General features: G+C 45.7%; 2 protein-coding genes across 3 annotated transcripts in view; one reads left to right on the top strand and one right to left on the bottom strand.

Moving 5' to 3' along the window:
- Nucleotides 1-3,028, bottom strand: part of OSBPL11 (oxysterol binding protein like 11) — a 58,425-nt gene extending 55,397 nt beyond the window's left edge. The window contains exon 1 of one of the 2 annotated variants that reach the window (XM_075092970.1): nucleotides 2,970-3,028. In XM_075092970.1, coding sequence (XP_074949071.1) covers nucleotides 2,970-3,013 — 44 coding nt within the window. In that variant the 5' untranslated portion in view covers nucleotides 3,014-3,028. Of the gene's footprint in view, nucleotides 1-2,738 lie in introns of both variants that reach the window. The other variant, XM_075092969.1, reaches the window with a different exon arrangement.
- Nucleotides 1,183-14,526, top strand: part of LOC142057272 (glycerol-3-phosphate dehydrogenase [NAD(+)], cytoplasmic-like) — a 15,856-nt gene continuing 2,512 nt past the window's right edge. The window contains exons 1-7 of the mRNA XM_075092978.1: nucleotides 1,183-1,334; nucleotides 6,474-6,651; nucleotides 8,541-8,681; nucleotides 9,599-9,737; nucleotides 11,508-11,620; nucleotides 13,165-13,398; nucleotides 13,547-13,653. Coding sequence (XP_074949079.1) covers nucleotides 1,294-1,334; nucleotides 6,474-6,651; nucleotides 8,541-8,681; nucleotides 9,599-9,737; nucleotides 11,508-11,620; nucleotides 13,165-13,398; nucleotides 13,547-13,653 — 953 coding nt within the window. The 5' untranslated portion in view covers nucleotides 1,183-1,293. The remainder of the gene's footprint in view (nucleotides 1,335-6,473; nucleotides 6,652-8,540; nucleotides 8,682-9,598; nucleotides 9,738-11,507; nucleotides 11,621-13,164; nucleotides 13,399-13,546; nucleotides 13,654-14,526) is intronic.

Below are 14,526 nucleotides of genomic sequence, written 5' to 3'. Positions count from 1 at the left end.
AGCAGGAGACTGGAGGAAACGCATCTGGAACCGGAGAAAGGCTCTTGTGCTTTCACTGTGCTCAAACTGTGCACATGGGTAATGCCTCTCCTCGAAGAGCTCCCCATCAGGCTTCACATGTGCCCAGGGTCCCAGCTACACCGTCCTTTTCAGGAACCTGTCCCGGTCATTTTCTCAAGATATTATTTTGCAGGATTTTGCCCTAGTTTGTTTGTTATGTCCCCAAATGCTCTCACTGCCATCAAGATGCACCAAATAGCTGAGCCGATGAAGCCAGTGGCAGGTGAGCTGAGCATATGTGTACCTCCAGAAACGCCCACAGGCTTCTGAAATGCTGGCGGGCAGCCTCCCTCTGTGAATCACAGGGTCAGGCCTCCTCATCACACAGAGCCAGAAACCCGCTGAGCCAGGCTCCGGTGGCGCGAAAGCAGCAGATGCTGAGCCTGCAGCCCCCCGCCAGGGAAGGGAGCCTGGGCACAGCAGGACCAAGGGAAGCAGGAGTGCAACCGCAGGGAAGGCAGCAAATGCAGCTCTTTGGCTTAAAAATGAGAGAGAAGGCTGCTTTGAAGAGGGGACAGGGTTTAGTGGAGGGCTGAGAGGTGAAATGCGGTGATGTGTAGGGCGTCATGCGTGATTGGACCATGTAGGGAAAAAGAACAACACTCTGTTTCGTCCTTCCTTGCAGATAACTTGTGTTTGATGTCCCGTATTAGGGACTGTGATATAGTCCATCACTGATGGTTTATCAGCTGAATTTTGCTCTGCAGATGCACTCATAACCTTTCTCTGGTGTGCTCCTCATCCGTCAGAAGAATTTAAGCATTAAGCATCTGTCTGGCAGGACGGGTGGGACTTTGAGGTGATTCTCACTGTCCCTAAGGGCCAAGCTTATATCCCTCCCAAACTCTGCCACCTCACCCATCCTGCCAAGACCCTCGGGGCGGCAGGAAGGTCCCACGCCGCGAGAAGAACTGGCCTCCCGCACCTTCCCCACGCAGGTCCTCATCCCCGCGGATTTCGGAGAAGGCACCATTTTCCCCGTTCCCCCTCCAGGGCACTGAGTCCCCCCGATCCCCGTCGGGCAGCCCCTGGGGACAAGGACCGGCCCAGACAGAAGGGCCGGGGGGCCGGGGCTGCCCCCCCCGCTCACGGCCGTCCCTCCCGCAGGCGCCGGGGGCCGGGCCGGGAGGGGCGGTGCTGGCAGGCGGGCCGGGCCCAGCCGAGCCGCGCCGTGCCCAGCCGAGCCGCGCCGTGCCCAGCCGAGCCGCGCCGGGCCGGAGGGCAGCCCGCAGCATGTCGCCGCTCCGCGTTTGCATCGTCGGCTCGGGGAACTGGTGAGTGCCGCAGCGCGGGGGGGACACTCTCCGTCCCCCCGGCCTCTCCCCCGCCCTCCCCCCTTCCCCACCCCTCCCTCTTTTCCCATCTCTTTCCTTTTTTTCCTGCCCTTTTCCCGTTCCTTCCCTGTGTGTCCGTCCCCGCCCCCCCGCGCCGGGCCCGCTCCCCCCGCCGCCGCCGGGGCTTGGCAACAGGTCCGGGGCGGGGAGCGGCGGGGCCGGGGGCGGCGGAGGGTCTCCATGGTCCTGAAGCCGCGGCCCCGGTCCCCGTCGCGCCCTGCCTCGGCGCCGTGGGCTCCCGGGGCAGGGGCCGTCGTCCCTGCGGGATGCACCGGCCGGCGGGAGCTGGAAAGACGCGAGGCTCCGGCACGACCGGGGGCGTGTGGGCTGTTTAAAGCCTGGTTACAGGACAGCGAGATTCCAGAGGGGAGCAGGGCTGTGCCTCTGTAGTTGCGTGCGCCTGTGGCAGGGCCCAGCAGCTGAGATGTAAGCATTCAGTAGAGGAGAGCAGTGATGCTGCCTGCATCCCTTTGAAGGAACCGGGGCACAGGCTTCATTTAAAGCCACGACTGATTGGCACCTTTCGCTTCCATCCTCCTCAGCACGGGGGTTTGCATCTTGGTGCAGACGCAGCCCTGTAGAAGCAATGTGTTTGGGTCCCCCGTTCATCCTTATCCCTGTTCATAAGAATATATTTGCTGCTGCTCAATCCTATCTAGCCTGGACAAAAACACGGCTCTCCACAGCTCTGTGGGGACCAGTAAACCTTATCTCACTGGACTTCACATCTGACTTTTTTTATGGTTTATGTAAGCCAAGCACAGACAGACCAACACATACGTGCATGCACTTGGCATTAGCAAACGCAGCCTCCAGGTAGTTCTGTGGATTGTTTTTGCACAAGGAGGGCAAGCCCCTTAAGAGTTTTAAAATATCTGACAGCTAAGTGGAAGCAAATGCCAAAAAAAAAATCAATAGGTGAGGGAGTGGTTGGTTGTGAGCTGCTGAGAATACAGCGTAGTTAAAGCATGGCTCTTTGCCTTCCTGCCTTGCAAAACCAGTCCACTGCTTTCTGAGCCTCCACATGCATGCTCTTTCTGGATCACAGGCTCTTTGCGCATGACATTGCTCAGATACAGCCTTTCACATGTAACTGCACAACCAAGTCTTCTTCGGGAACTCATCATCACTCATTTGGTGCTCTCTGGCCCTGACGGATGCAGTCCTGCCCCGCCATTTCTGCACCAGCAGTTCCCCGACTGCCGCTTTCACCATGTCATTCCAGCACTTGCATCCCTCCCCTCCCTCACCTTAACCACAGACATCCAAACCTGCACAGGCAGCCCGTTGTCACTTCCAAGCCCCTCAACAGCCACGGCCGCCTGTCTCGGAGTCCATTTTTACCTTTGGTCAGCCTACAGTGACAGCCTTCATCATTCTCTTGCTGCATCCTCAGGGAAGCACCTCCTGCCTTTCCCAGGCTGTCCCCTTGCCATAAGACATTTTCCAAAGCCACTTAGTTGTCTTCCTTCAGATCTGTACTCGAGAAAATGCTCTTTTTTTTCACATGTACGTACAAACTCAGAAAGAGTTATGCCACAGAGATCCAGAGACCCCGGCTCATTCAATACTTACTCATACTGCCTGTCTGCCTGGGCCCACCTCTTGCTTCCTACCATATACACAGGCTGTAAAATCTTTGGGAGGAGATAAATATTGCGCTTTGATGTTTAAATCACATCTATTCACAGCCTGCGTGGCAGAACACGTCATTTTAGCACAACATAGGCATATAATCATTACCTTTGGCAAATATTTTTTCTTAGGTTCCTCCTGAATATGTGGGTGACAGTTCAGATCACTGCTGTTGAGACTTTCCTGCAGCTCAGAAGCGTCATTGACATGTGACGCAGCATGTTGCAATAACTCATGTCAGCTGCAGAAGTTCAGCAGGTCACAAGGACTTACTAAGTCAACAATGCCAGGAGACTCATGAGTGATGTGGTTAAGTGAAGTAAGTGCTGCACCGCATTTCGCGGTTGCCAGCCAGGTGCGGGAGGGTTTGTGTTTACATTAATCATGGTTCAGTTATCTGCTTTTAAAAATAGAGGTTTAATTCACTGCCTGGCCCTGCAGTATCCAAAAGCTCTCCCAGTCTTCTTAGACTCATTTGGACTGCAGAGTCCTCAGCGAAGATCCAGCTTGAACTAGGTTCTTGTCTTCAACATGGACAGATGGCCAGGCTTTTTATGGAGGTGCATGGAAGGAAAACAAGCACCAGTAGTCATAAATTGAACCAGGGGAAGCTCTGACTCAATACATAACGAGAGAAAAAAAACCCAAACCCCAAACCTATGAGAATACTAACGCATTAGGCCCGGTTGCCCAGAGAGGAGGTGGCCCTTGGAGAGTTTTCAAGACTTGACTGAACAAAGCCCTGAGCAACCCATCTGAACTCAGTGTTGTTCCCACTTTGGAGACCTCTCATGGTCCCTTCCAACCTGAGCAATAGTATAATTAAAAAAATTTGGGGTGGTTGGCTAAGAAAGAGACGGAGGAAGACATGATCAGCTTGAAGCATCTAAAGGAGAAAACCAATATTCTACCCTTCTGGAACAGAGATGGGCTTAAACTGCAGGAAGACAGACTTGGGTTAAACCTGAGGATGATCGTTCTGATGCTAAGGATAGCAAAGTCCTGGGATGGACTGGCTGGGGAAGGGAAGAGAGCTGCAACCGCTGAGGTCTTTAAGACCTCCTTGGAAAAACTCTTAGGAGTGGCATGAGTATATCTGACTGCCCTTTGTGCAGGGAAGGGACTAGCTGCTTCCTGGGCTCTGTTATGCTCTGTTTCTCACCAGATCTGATGTATGCCACAAACACTTTCATATTTACATATGTAAATAATGGGTCTTATTTGAGTTATTCTACATCAAAGCTTTCTCATTATACTGATAGGAAACCTCCAGATAAAAGCTTTCTTTTTCTTAGCAATATGTAAATTGCTTCCAACAGGAATTAACATAATTGGGGAAAAAAGCCCTAATTGGCAGTTTTCATTTACTTTTAAAAATTATCTAAGTGGAGTTCTCTGCCTTCTATTAATCTTCACTAAATTGAGTTTTGGAGAAAATAAAACCATGGCAGAGTCTTTATACTTGAGCGTCCTTGGTTTTGTTTGCATATGCAGCCCTCTTCTGCCAAGCCTGTGTAGTCTACCGAACACCACCTTCACAGACAAAGCAATTCTTCTTCCCAAGGCTGATCAGCCGTGATAGAATTTTAACTGGGCTAAGTAAAACAGCACATCAGGTTTTGAACTGTGTTTTGTGGTGAGGTATCTTCCCTGATGACTACTCAATGCCTTTTAAACATTAAACCTTTTCTCCCCCAAATCCTCATCCATCTAAAGAGAAACCAAATGAAAATACTGTAATTTATGGAGCCACCTTTATGCCTGAGATACCTTCACTGATATCTTGTCGATAGGAAAATACTTGGGTGGCAGCATCCAAGCACGGTGGTAACGACAGCTCTGCTAGAAGGTCAGATTTATCTACTGAGAATTGCGAGTGCCGTTCAGGATTTCAGAGGTTAGAGCTGGAGTCTGCATCTTTCAACAGAAAATCATATGAACTTGGTACATAGCTAGAAAAGCTATTTTTATGGATAGGCTTGAGGTCTAAGTTCATCGTCCAGGTTGTGCTGGACTCCAGCCAGAGTCTCCCATCTTAATTGTGCTCCCTGTTGGTAGCAGGGCAAGAGAACTGGAATATAAGTCAATTTAAAGATAATACATCTCTTACAGAAAAGGTTCACCCCTAAAACATTTCCCTACCTATTTTAAAGGACCAGACCCAATCACCCCTTTTTAGAAAGAAAGCATTAGGGCAGCTCAGGATACAGCATATAGTCAGCACTCAGCAAAGTGAAATCTGATCTCAGTAGGATTTCTTTATCATTAAAGATTAAGATGAAGCCCATATTCTTTTATTGCTTATTGAGCAATTTAGCCTTGTGCAAACCTGTTACATCAAAAATACGGTTGAGCCAAGGAGAGGCAACTACAACATGGTTTCCCTTTGAACCATTGACAGCACAGACCTACCTGGACTTAGTCTTGGATATACTTGAGACCTTTATCAGTTCCAGAAAACGCACCACTGCTAAATCCTTTTCATGCTCCTCGTTGCATGTGTGTTACAAGTGGGTCAGAGGGCAAGAGCGTTGCAACCAGAGCTCCTCTTTCAGTAGCGTTAGTAGAATAGCCAGTACTTGAAAGATTAAAGTATCATTAAAATAGGAAGGGGAAGAGAGGAATAAAAATAATCAGCCCTTCTCCCCATATAACTGAAAGGGCATTAAGCAGTACTTGCGATATTTTCTGCAGGGAATAATTCCCTCTTGCCAAGAAAACAAGTGAATGTTTGCAAGGCTACAGTGGTGGATGGGGAAATAAAACTATTGTCTGAAGTGAGGTTAAAAAAATGCTTGGCATGACTGAAGAACAGTAAACTGGATAGTTAAAATATCCTTAGGGTGCAACTATTACAGGTCCTGTTACAGTAATAATTAGAACAATAAATAAAGAGAAAACATCAGGTTGAAGATTTTTTTTTTTTTTAAGAAAAGAACAATTTCTGAGGATTTAGTTCTCACACAAAACCCTTACTGCAACTGTTTGGTTATTGGTAGGGAAGTGGGATGCATCTATTTTAGATGAGATACACAAAGACTGTCGCAGCAAGATCGTTCAGCAGTGCTTTGCTACCTGGATTATTTTGCATTTGTTGGTCCTCAGAAAAAAAGAATTACCTGAGCAACAAGAGAGATTTTAATCCCAGATACTGTATTTTTAGTGCTGTTGATGGTACATCACATTCCCACTCTACAGTCTTTGATATGACTTCAGATCCCTTATTACAGTTACATTTTCTCTAGTTCTACTTTCTGTGGTTTTAAACTGAGGGGGTTTGGTGGAGGGTGGTGGATAAAGCTTTCTGGTAAATGTAGCAAGCGCCTGAACAGCTTGATATCACAGGCCTTTTACGAGTTACCGTGTTTAAAGTAATTTGCATTTCCAACTCACAATAAAACTGTTTGTTTCCTATTAGTTACTTCAATTATTTTCTTTTTAAAGGGGATCAGCCATAGCAAGAATCATTGGCAAAAATGTCCAGAAGTCCAACAGATTTGATCCTACTGTCAAGATGTGGGTATTTGAAGAGATCATCAATGGAAGAAAACTCTCAGAAATAATCAACCAGGAACATGAAAATGTTAAATATCTGCCTGGATACAAGATACCCAAAAATGTGGTAAGTTCGGGGGGGGGGGGGGGGGGGGGGGAGGGAATCACAGAAATATTGTTATTTTTTATAAGGGAGGCAGCATCTGGCAAAATTAAAATTAGGAAGTAATTATCTCTTTTTTCTTCTGGTTTGCCACTTAACTCACTCAATTTTAATTATGCTGGAATATAACTCCCTTCTGTGACTTCTGCTTGTCTCATATGTCACATGTGACTTCAAATGCCCAACTGCGTCGTGTGCTGGTAACGCACCCTCCTCCTTGCCGCAGAAATCAGCGTAACTCCAGAAATGGCAGGCAGAGATCTGTCTACACAGAGCTGAGATGTTTCAAACCCACAGCATCTTCTGTAAGAAAACGGCAAAGCTACTGCTCTCCCTTCTTCTAAAAAAGAAATCAACAGCACCGCTAACAGCCGTGGCTTACAAGAAGATGAATGAGCTATTGGCTCATGGGTGCTTTTTGGATAGCAACACACTGCTATAATTAATAATACTGTAAATTCCACCAAAATGACAAATTTCGTGAACATTTAAAATACCAAATTTGCATCTCTACTTCAGTTACTCAGCTTAGATAATTTATAGCTACTGAAGCAAGCAGGGTGAGGGGTTTTGGCTGTTCAAGATTTTGCCAAGTGCCGCTGTTTTGTGAATTAAAGAAAGTAGCACTGCGTTTCTAGAACAGTAGCAGTTGTAAAAGGAAGTTAAGATGCTGCACGTGGTGGGTCTCTTTGCTTGGAGAGTGGTTATATTTAGCACTCCATTTAATGCTGTGATTGCATATTTGCACTCCTGTGGTTTGAACTTGGCACGCAGCTCTCCTGGGTTAGAATTGACTTGTCACTGTTATTTTTACAACCTTCCAGCAGATCAACAGGCTTGTCATCACCACTTGAGATCAGCCTCATCCTGTCTATAGCAAAGTCTGAGGCTTCACCAGCAGAAATGAGCTGGATTCAGTAAAGCCTGGAGGGACCCTCACATCTTCATCTCTGACTGAGGGGAAAAAAAAACCCTCCCTAATTTTTTCCTTGTGTTGCTCTGCAACATTTTGGAGAGACAGGAGCACTGCCTGTACAGCGCTGCCAGCCTCTGCCCTGCTCCTGCTTCGCCATTTTCCCAGAGAAGTAGCCTTGCTGGCAGCAGTTCTGGTTCTCCCGCCGGGAATCCTGCTCGCTCTAAGGCTACGTCCAAGGGCAATGTTTGCTCTGATTGTAAACTGCCCATGATAGCAGGCTCACATTCACCTGCCATTGCCTCCATAGGCTGGCTGGAATTGTTGTTCTGAGTAATGCCAGCATTTGGAGGAAGATACAGCTTGCTAGTTAAGTGTGTTGTACAGGTTTTTGTAACTACTGGTCAAGTTACCATATATTCAAAACAAAGGCACATACCCCCAAAGATGATGATAGTCTCTGCCTTTTGGTAGTTTATTCCTGAGTAACTCTCAGCTGGTGACCTAGGGAAACTAAAGGCTGCCAGAAGATGCTCTGTCTCACCACTCTGCTTTGCTCCCGTGCTCCCCAGTGCTACCGCTCATTCTGGAAGAGCTGTATAGTGTTGCTCGGTATCTTCAGAAGCCACCCGAAGAAGCTGAACCAGCAAAAGGGCTTCCCAGAATGGTGCAAGTCTAGAAAGAATATCATCCTCCCCAGATTATCCACCTAAGGCTGGGATGGGAGACAAGTTAAAAGAAAAAAAAAAATCTAAACCTAAAAAAAATTAGGCTTTCAGAAGAGAGCTGCAGCTGCTCACATGAAGAGCTACCAGCTACACAACAGTGCCAGTTAAAATTAAGGACATTTGCAACACACTGCAATGGCTTCAGGACACTGCTATCTTGCAAGGTGTGAGGATTCCTACCTGGGTCTCATTTCAGTTGTCACTTGTCGCAGGTGGCTGTACCGGATGTGGTCGAAGCAACAAATGGGGCAGATATTTTAATATTTGTTCTGCCACACCAATTCATTGGACGAATCTGTGAGCAGATCGCAGGCCAGATAAAACCAGGGACATTCGGGATTTCATTGATCAAGGTAAGTTGTCATCTCTACAAGACTCAATCTGTACGGACTAAATAAGTATCTTCTACCTAAGGGTAGGAGCTCCTGTCCTCAGCTGCACGCTCTGCATAAACACGAGCATTTCTTTCTGCAAGAGTTAAAACTTACCCAGCCTCTGCCAGCCCTTCTGCTGCTCACGTGGCCACAGAGAGGAATGGATGGGGCAACCCAGCTGGGCTTAGAGTAACTGTCTTTGCCAGCTGTCTTTAGCCTGGATCCGTTCCCACTTGGACCAGCACGAAGGTGAAAATGGGCAGAGAGGGGGCTACATAAGCTGGTGCTGCTGCCAGAAAAAATACTCATCAGACTGCAGCCTCAATTAACTCTTAAAGTTTTCAGACTGCAATACCAGCTCTTCCCCCTTTTTTTCCCCCCTATAGAAATTATCTCACAAGCAGCAGTACAGAGGGGGGGAGAGGAAGGAAGTTCCTGCAAATTTCCTTTTCTTTAGCTTAAAAGAACCCTGAAGACAGTTCAGTACATTCCTTAATGCCAATGAAGCACTCAATGCTTAATGCTTAGCTCTTGCAAAAAAGCCACTGCTTGTAGGCTTAATTTAAAAGTCTGGTTCGGTACTACAGAAGTTTAACACAACGGGAAAATATAGCATCAAAGAAAGCCTCAGGACAGCAGCACTGGATCTGAGGCCTCTTGCAGGGTTACCTTGACTGTCGCTACCTTCTCTCTGACCTTGCCTTGAATTCACAGTTATCGAAGTACAAACCCAGAGCATTTGTATTAATGGCTAATGCTAGTGAATTTAAGACCCAAATCCTTCCAATTAAAACTGGAGAGCTGCAGGCAATAGGACACCTTCTGCTTTACCAGTGCTCTACTGCTGTCATTTTCCTATTCCAATAACTTGGCTTTGACTATTGTCTTCTATTCAGGGGATCGATGAGGGTCCTGACGGCCTGAAGCTCATATCTGACCTCATTCGAGAGAAACTGAAAATAGAAATCAGTGTGCTTATGGGGGCCAACATAGCCAAAGAAGTGGCTGATGAGCAGTTCTGTGAAACCACCATTGGTAACTATTGCAAAGAGCAGATCAGAGCCGCTAGCTGTGGTTTAATGTCACCTGTGGCTGGGCAACAGGATAACCTCTGGAGGTAGCAGTGGGACACAATGGGTCCCACGTGGCTCCCGAGTGGTGCGGTGGGTACAGGGCCCCCTGAGCTTGTTCAGGGAGGCAGCGTGATTTCCAGGGAGTTCGGTGCTGGCAGGATCAGATCCAAACTGACAGCGGGTTTCAGTGCTCAGAGCTAATTTAATCCATTAAAAAATTACAGCTTAATCCTGTTTCTGTAGGAGTTGGCAAGAGCCACCTTTTGTGTCTGTACAGCTCAGCACTGAGTACATCAGCAGCTGATACACTGTACAGTCTAGACAGAGAATTGCAATCAGAAGCTTGTATGTGCTCATGCTCCCTGAGGTGTATTTCTCCATCTTCAAATTTATTTGTTTAAAAAAAAAAACAAACCAACAACATGACAAAGAAACACAACAAAAAAAACCCCCAACAAACCAGAAACATTCTGTTCCTCCCTCCCATTCAGACTGCTTGCCAAGCTGTAGCCTCAGATCCTCCTAGAACTGGGTCTGACTTGACTTGCAAAGTTCATCTGCTAGTTTTTAACACCCATTGATTTTTAAAATCAGCAGAAATTAAAGTTACATCCTTCCATAGCTAGGGAAGACAAAAAAAGAAAAATTGTTGTATTTCCGTTCCTTTGCCTTGCAAAGGTTACAGTAATAGTGAAAACCGTACCAGCTGGGCATTTGTTGCTGGCAGAGTGACTAGGCATGAAAAGGACTAGACATGTTTAGGAGTTGAACGATATTAATTTTCTTGGGGGGAATTTAACTTCTGCTGGCCCAGTTTGAAGCCACACTGTGATGACGACTGTGCAAAGAGCTTTGCCCCTCGCTTTTGTCCTTGTGGAAAGCCCGATAGCCCAGAAACAACCACCTCAAAGAGAGTGGGTATCCCCCAGTATCAAGTGTTGCAAAGGACGAGAAGCAAACCCAAAGTTTCTCGTGAGCTGGGGCACAAACCACATAGCTACCAGAGCGCTCTTGCCCAGGCTTTTTAATACTCAGAAATACTGAGTGCCCAGAACCCCTCCAAGTGCAACAGCTAGAAAATGCTACAGCTCCTCACCACTGAGCTCTCCCTGAAGGAAACCAAGTTGCCTTGTACAGAAATGAAGCGAAACTCCATTCAAAAGCCTTTTCCCAGCTGCCTACCCTTCCTCTCAATACCTAGGGTAAGCGCACTAATGACATGATACATCCCCTCTGCAGAATTGGTAACAAAAATGTTTGAGCAATGCCAACATGCAACTTCATCATCTGTGGGTCTTCCTGTAACTGGGAATTAATTGGGCATTAATCATTTGAACCCATAATAACACTTAGCAATTATACTGGTTTACATTTTCAAAGCAGCAATTATACTGTTGTGCTGCCCAAAGCGAGTTGTAAATATAATCTTTTGCAAGGTTTGTGATTATACAAGCGTTCTCAGGCAGAAAGCTGCATTAGGTGCTATCTACTTTTCAGCTCTTTGAAGTGTTATTAAGTGATGCTTGGTCCGTGACCTGGGACTTGCATACATTTTAACACTGGCTTCCAGCAGCAGGAACTGCTGTCACGCAAATCTCTTGTTTAGCAACCCCCAGTTATTGGGACCACAAAACCTACAGTGGTCGCTGGAACCTTATTTCAGGTTTCAGTTAATTGCATGTACTCTGAGACATTGCAAAAGTTCCCTAACTTTCATCCTTCCTTCCCACAGGGTGCAAAAACGAAAGACAAGGGGAGATCTTTAAAGAACTAATGCAGACTCCCAATTTCAGGATTACCGTGGTGCTTGACTCTGATACAGTGGAGCTTTGTGGAGCCTTAAAAGTGAGTGATTTCAAACGAAAATGTTTTTATTAGGGCCACATTCTACCCTCACCCAAGTCCTCTGTAAGCCACAGGGTCTAATTTGAGTCCTGACCACCGTATGAGTGAGCGAGCACAGACAAGATGTCGGTGTGCCAATTTTCCAATCTGTTAAAAAGGGAAAATTTACTTAAAAATATAACTGCTAACAAAGCATTTCAAAATAATTGTATTTTTATCTGTATTTAAACGGAGGCACCTCTGCTTCCGAGGGCAGAATTCTGTCCGCTGTATTGTCTTGTCTGCATATTGGAAGCACATGGAACAGAGACTTTCAGTACGTATAGTAGCTCCCACTAATAACTTTCTTCCACAGTTCAAGTAGTAACCTGCTACAAAGTTTGCATCAGAAGCGATGCTCTGTGTTGGCAGCGCATCTGTGTGGTGTTCGGTGATGCCCATGGTAAGATCCCAGACCAGATCAGAGCAATACCAAAATCACCGAGTTTCCAATGAGATGGCACTTGAGTGAGATTCAGAGATTGCTTTTAAATGTGCTGAAAGCGACTCCAGCCTGCGATCCTTTGTAGTTTTTTATATGTTCAACCATTTGTACTTCAATATCTCACCTTTCCTTGGGGGAGGTGGCATTACTGACTAGGAAAGAATTGGTCCTGTTTAACCTTACATACAAAAAGTAAAGTTTCTTTACACACAGAACCAAGGACCCCTAGATTTTGCTTTCAGCCACAGACTGGAACTGGGGGCAGGCACAGAGGGGAGAGAGGTTGTTTCTGTTTTGTGGGAGATCTTTGCTCTTCTTGCAGTCATTGCTTTGGCATTGCCTTTATTAACAAAATAAAAAATCTGCACTGGGGAACGTGTGCCTGGAGCAAACACTTCAACAGCAGTACTAGTGACATGTTACTCAAATACAGTGACCTACACTTATTTAGGGGCTGGGAATTGGGAGGTGGGAAGGGAAGTGTGCAGGACAATGGTGAGGAGTTGTGAAGATGTTTAGGAGCCTGAGAGATTTGTTTAGGCTGTAGAAAAGGGCAATTCTACCGACCATTTTTGCAGGGAAAAACCAAAATCTGACCTACTGCAGCATCCGTACGTAGAACCCATGTCTGTTTAAATTGGAGACCCACACAGAAAACCTGGAAAGGCATGACTCCATGTGGGATGTTTTAAATAGTTAAAACAGTAAGGTCAGTGATTCCCACTTGGAACTAGCAGAAAAACAAAACATAAATTGCATGCACACTACATGATTGAAATACTATTACATTAAACAAGCTGCTTTGATTTTTGCCTGTGGGAATAACAGAATATTTTATAATAATCTTCTAGAAACACAGCTACTCTTGTTCAACAATATTTGGCTCTCTACCTTCTTCATAACATAAACTCATGGCCACTGGAAATGGAACCATCTTCTGGTGGACGGGGTGAAGACAGATTTGTAGGGTTTTCTTAAAGCTCAGTGCACACTGACGAACCACACCTCTTGCCTGACTGTCTCTTTTCCTCCTCTATATTTCACATTAAACCTCTTTCAGAACATCGTAGCCGTGGGAGCCGGCTTCTGCGATGGACTGGATTTCGGTGATAATACAAAGGCAGCAGTTATACGCTTGGGCCTTATGGAAATGGTGGCCTTTGCCAAGATGTTCTGCAGGGGACCAGTATCAATAGCCACTTTTCTGGAAAGCTGCGGGGTCGCTGATCTGATCACTACCTGCTATGGGGGACGCAACAGAAGAGTAGCAGAAGCCTTTGCTCGCACAGGAAAAGTAAGGAGGGTTTTGAAATATTTTACACTAACACATAAAGAAATCCTCCTGTGTTTTACAAAAGCATCATTTGCTGTTTACCTTCTTGCTAACTGCTGGTATCGCAGCAGTATCCCCTGATTCAAGTAATCAGTCTCCTCTTTTCTAGTCCATTGAGGAACTGGAAAATGAGATGCTGAACGGACAAAAGCTGCAAGGTCCTCAGACCTCAGCCGAAGTCTTCAAGATTCTGAAACAGAAAAATATGCTCGATAAGTAAGTGTTCTGATTTAAAAAAATCAACTGATCAACAAAAAAATTGTGAGTGATTCATAATGTCCTTAAGGTAGTTGTGTTTAATTATCTTGTTAATTTCTGCAACAACTGCTTTCTGCATCCTGGGCCACCGTTAGAGCTCACTGCACCTGACTCCTCATTGCCATGGTCAGTAGAATAGGATGAAGGCTAAACAGCATTAGAAGAAACAAGCCACAGACATACAAGAAAAACAATAATCCAAAGGAGCTATCCAGGCATCCCTGTCCCCCTAAACAAGAGTGAAGGCCATACACAGAGTGAGCTCACAAACACGAGCTGTAGGTCAAAGGGTTTCTTGTTCTCAGTATATCACTGTCACAGCTTGCAGCAATACTGCTCTCGGTGCAAACCCTAACGAGGTTATCTCAGTACAAAATTCAGGAGCGCACTCCTAAGCAAAAAAAATTTATACACATTGAATAGGTAATATGCACCTATATCAATGCTTTAGCACCACAAATAATGCTGAGATAAAAAGTACTTCTAATCGTTTGGGATGAATTATGATTATTTATAATGTGAAACCTTTGTCTCACACAATAGGAAAGCTAAACTTCCCTCCATCCCATTCCCTCTTGTACATCAGGAGTACTGAGCGGTCAAACACCACTAAATGAATACTTTTTAAAAAATCTTATTAAAATTATAGCAGATATCGCAGATTTGAGTGGCATTATCTTTCAAAAATGAGAAAAGAAAAGCTCATTTTGACAGGATGTGAATCACAGAATCAAAATTTGATCTAATTAAGTACCCTATAATTGTATTTAGTAACACACTCAGCTCCAAGTCATTCAGTGGACTCATTTTTTACCACATAATGGCTAAGAC

The sequence above is a fragment of the Phalacrocorax aristotelis genome, chromosome 5 (assembly GCF_949628215.1).
Source record: "Phalacrocorax aristotelis chromosome 5, bGulAri2.1, whole genome shotgun sequence".
NCBI lineage: Eukaryota > Metazoa > Chordata > Aves > Suliformes > Phalacrocoracidae > Phalacrocorax > Phalacrocorax aristotelis.
The sequence above is the reverse complement of the archived record's forward strand: the minus strand, read 5'-3'. Positions and strand labels throughout refer to the sequence as shown.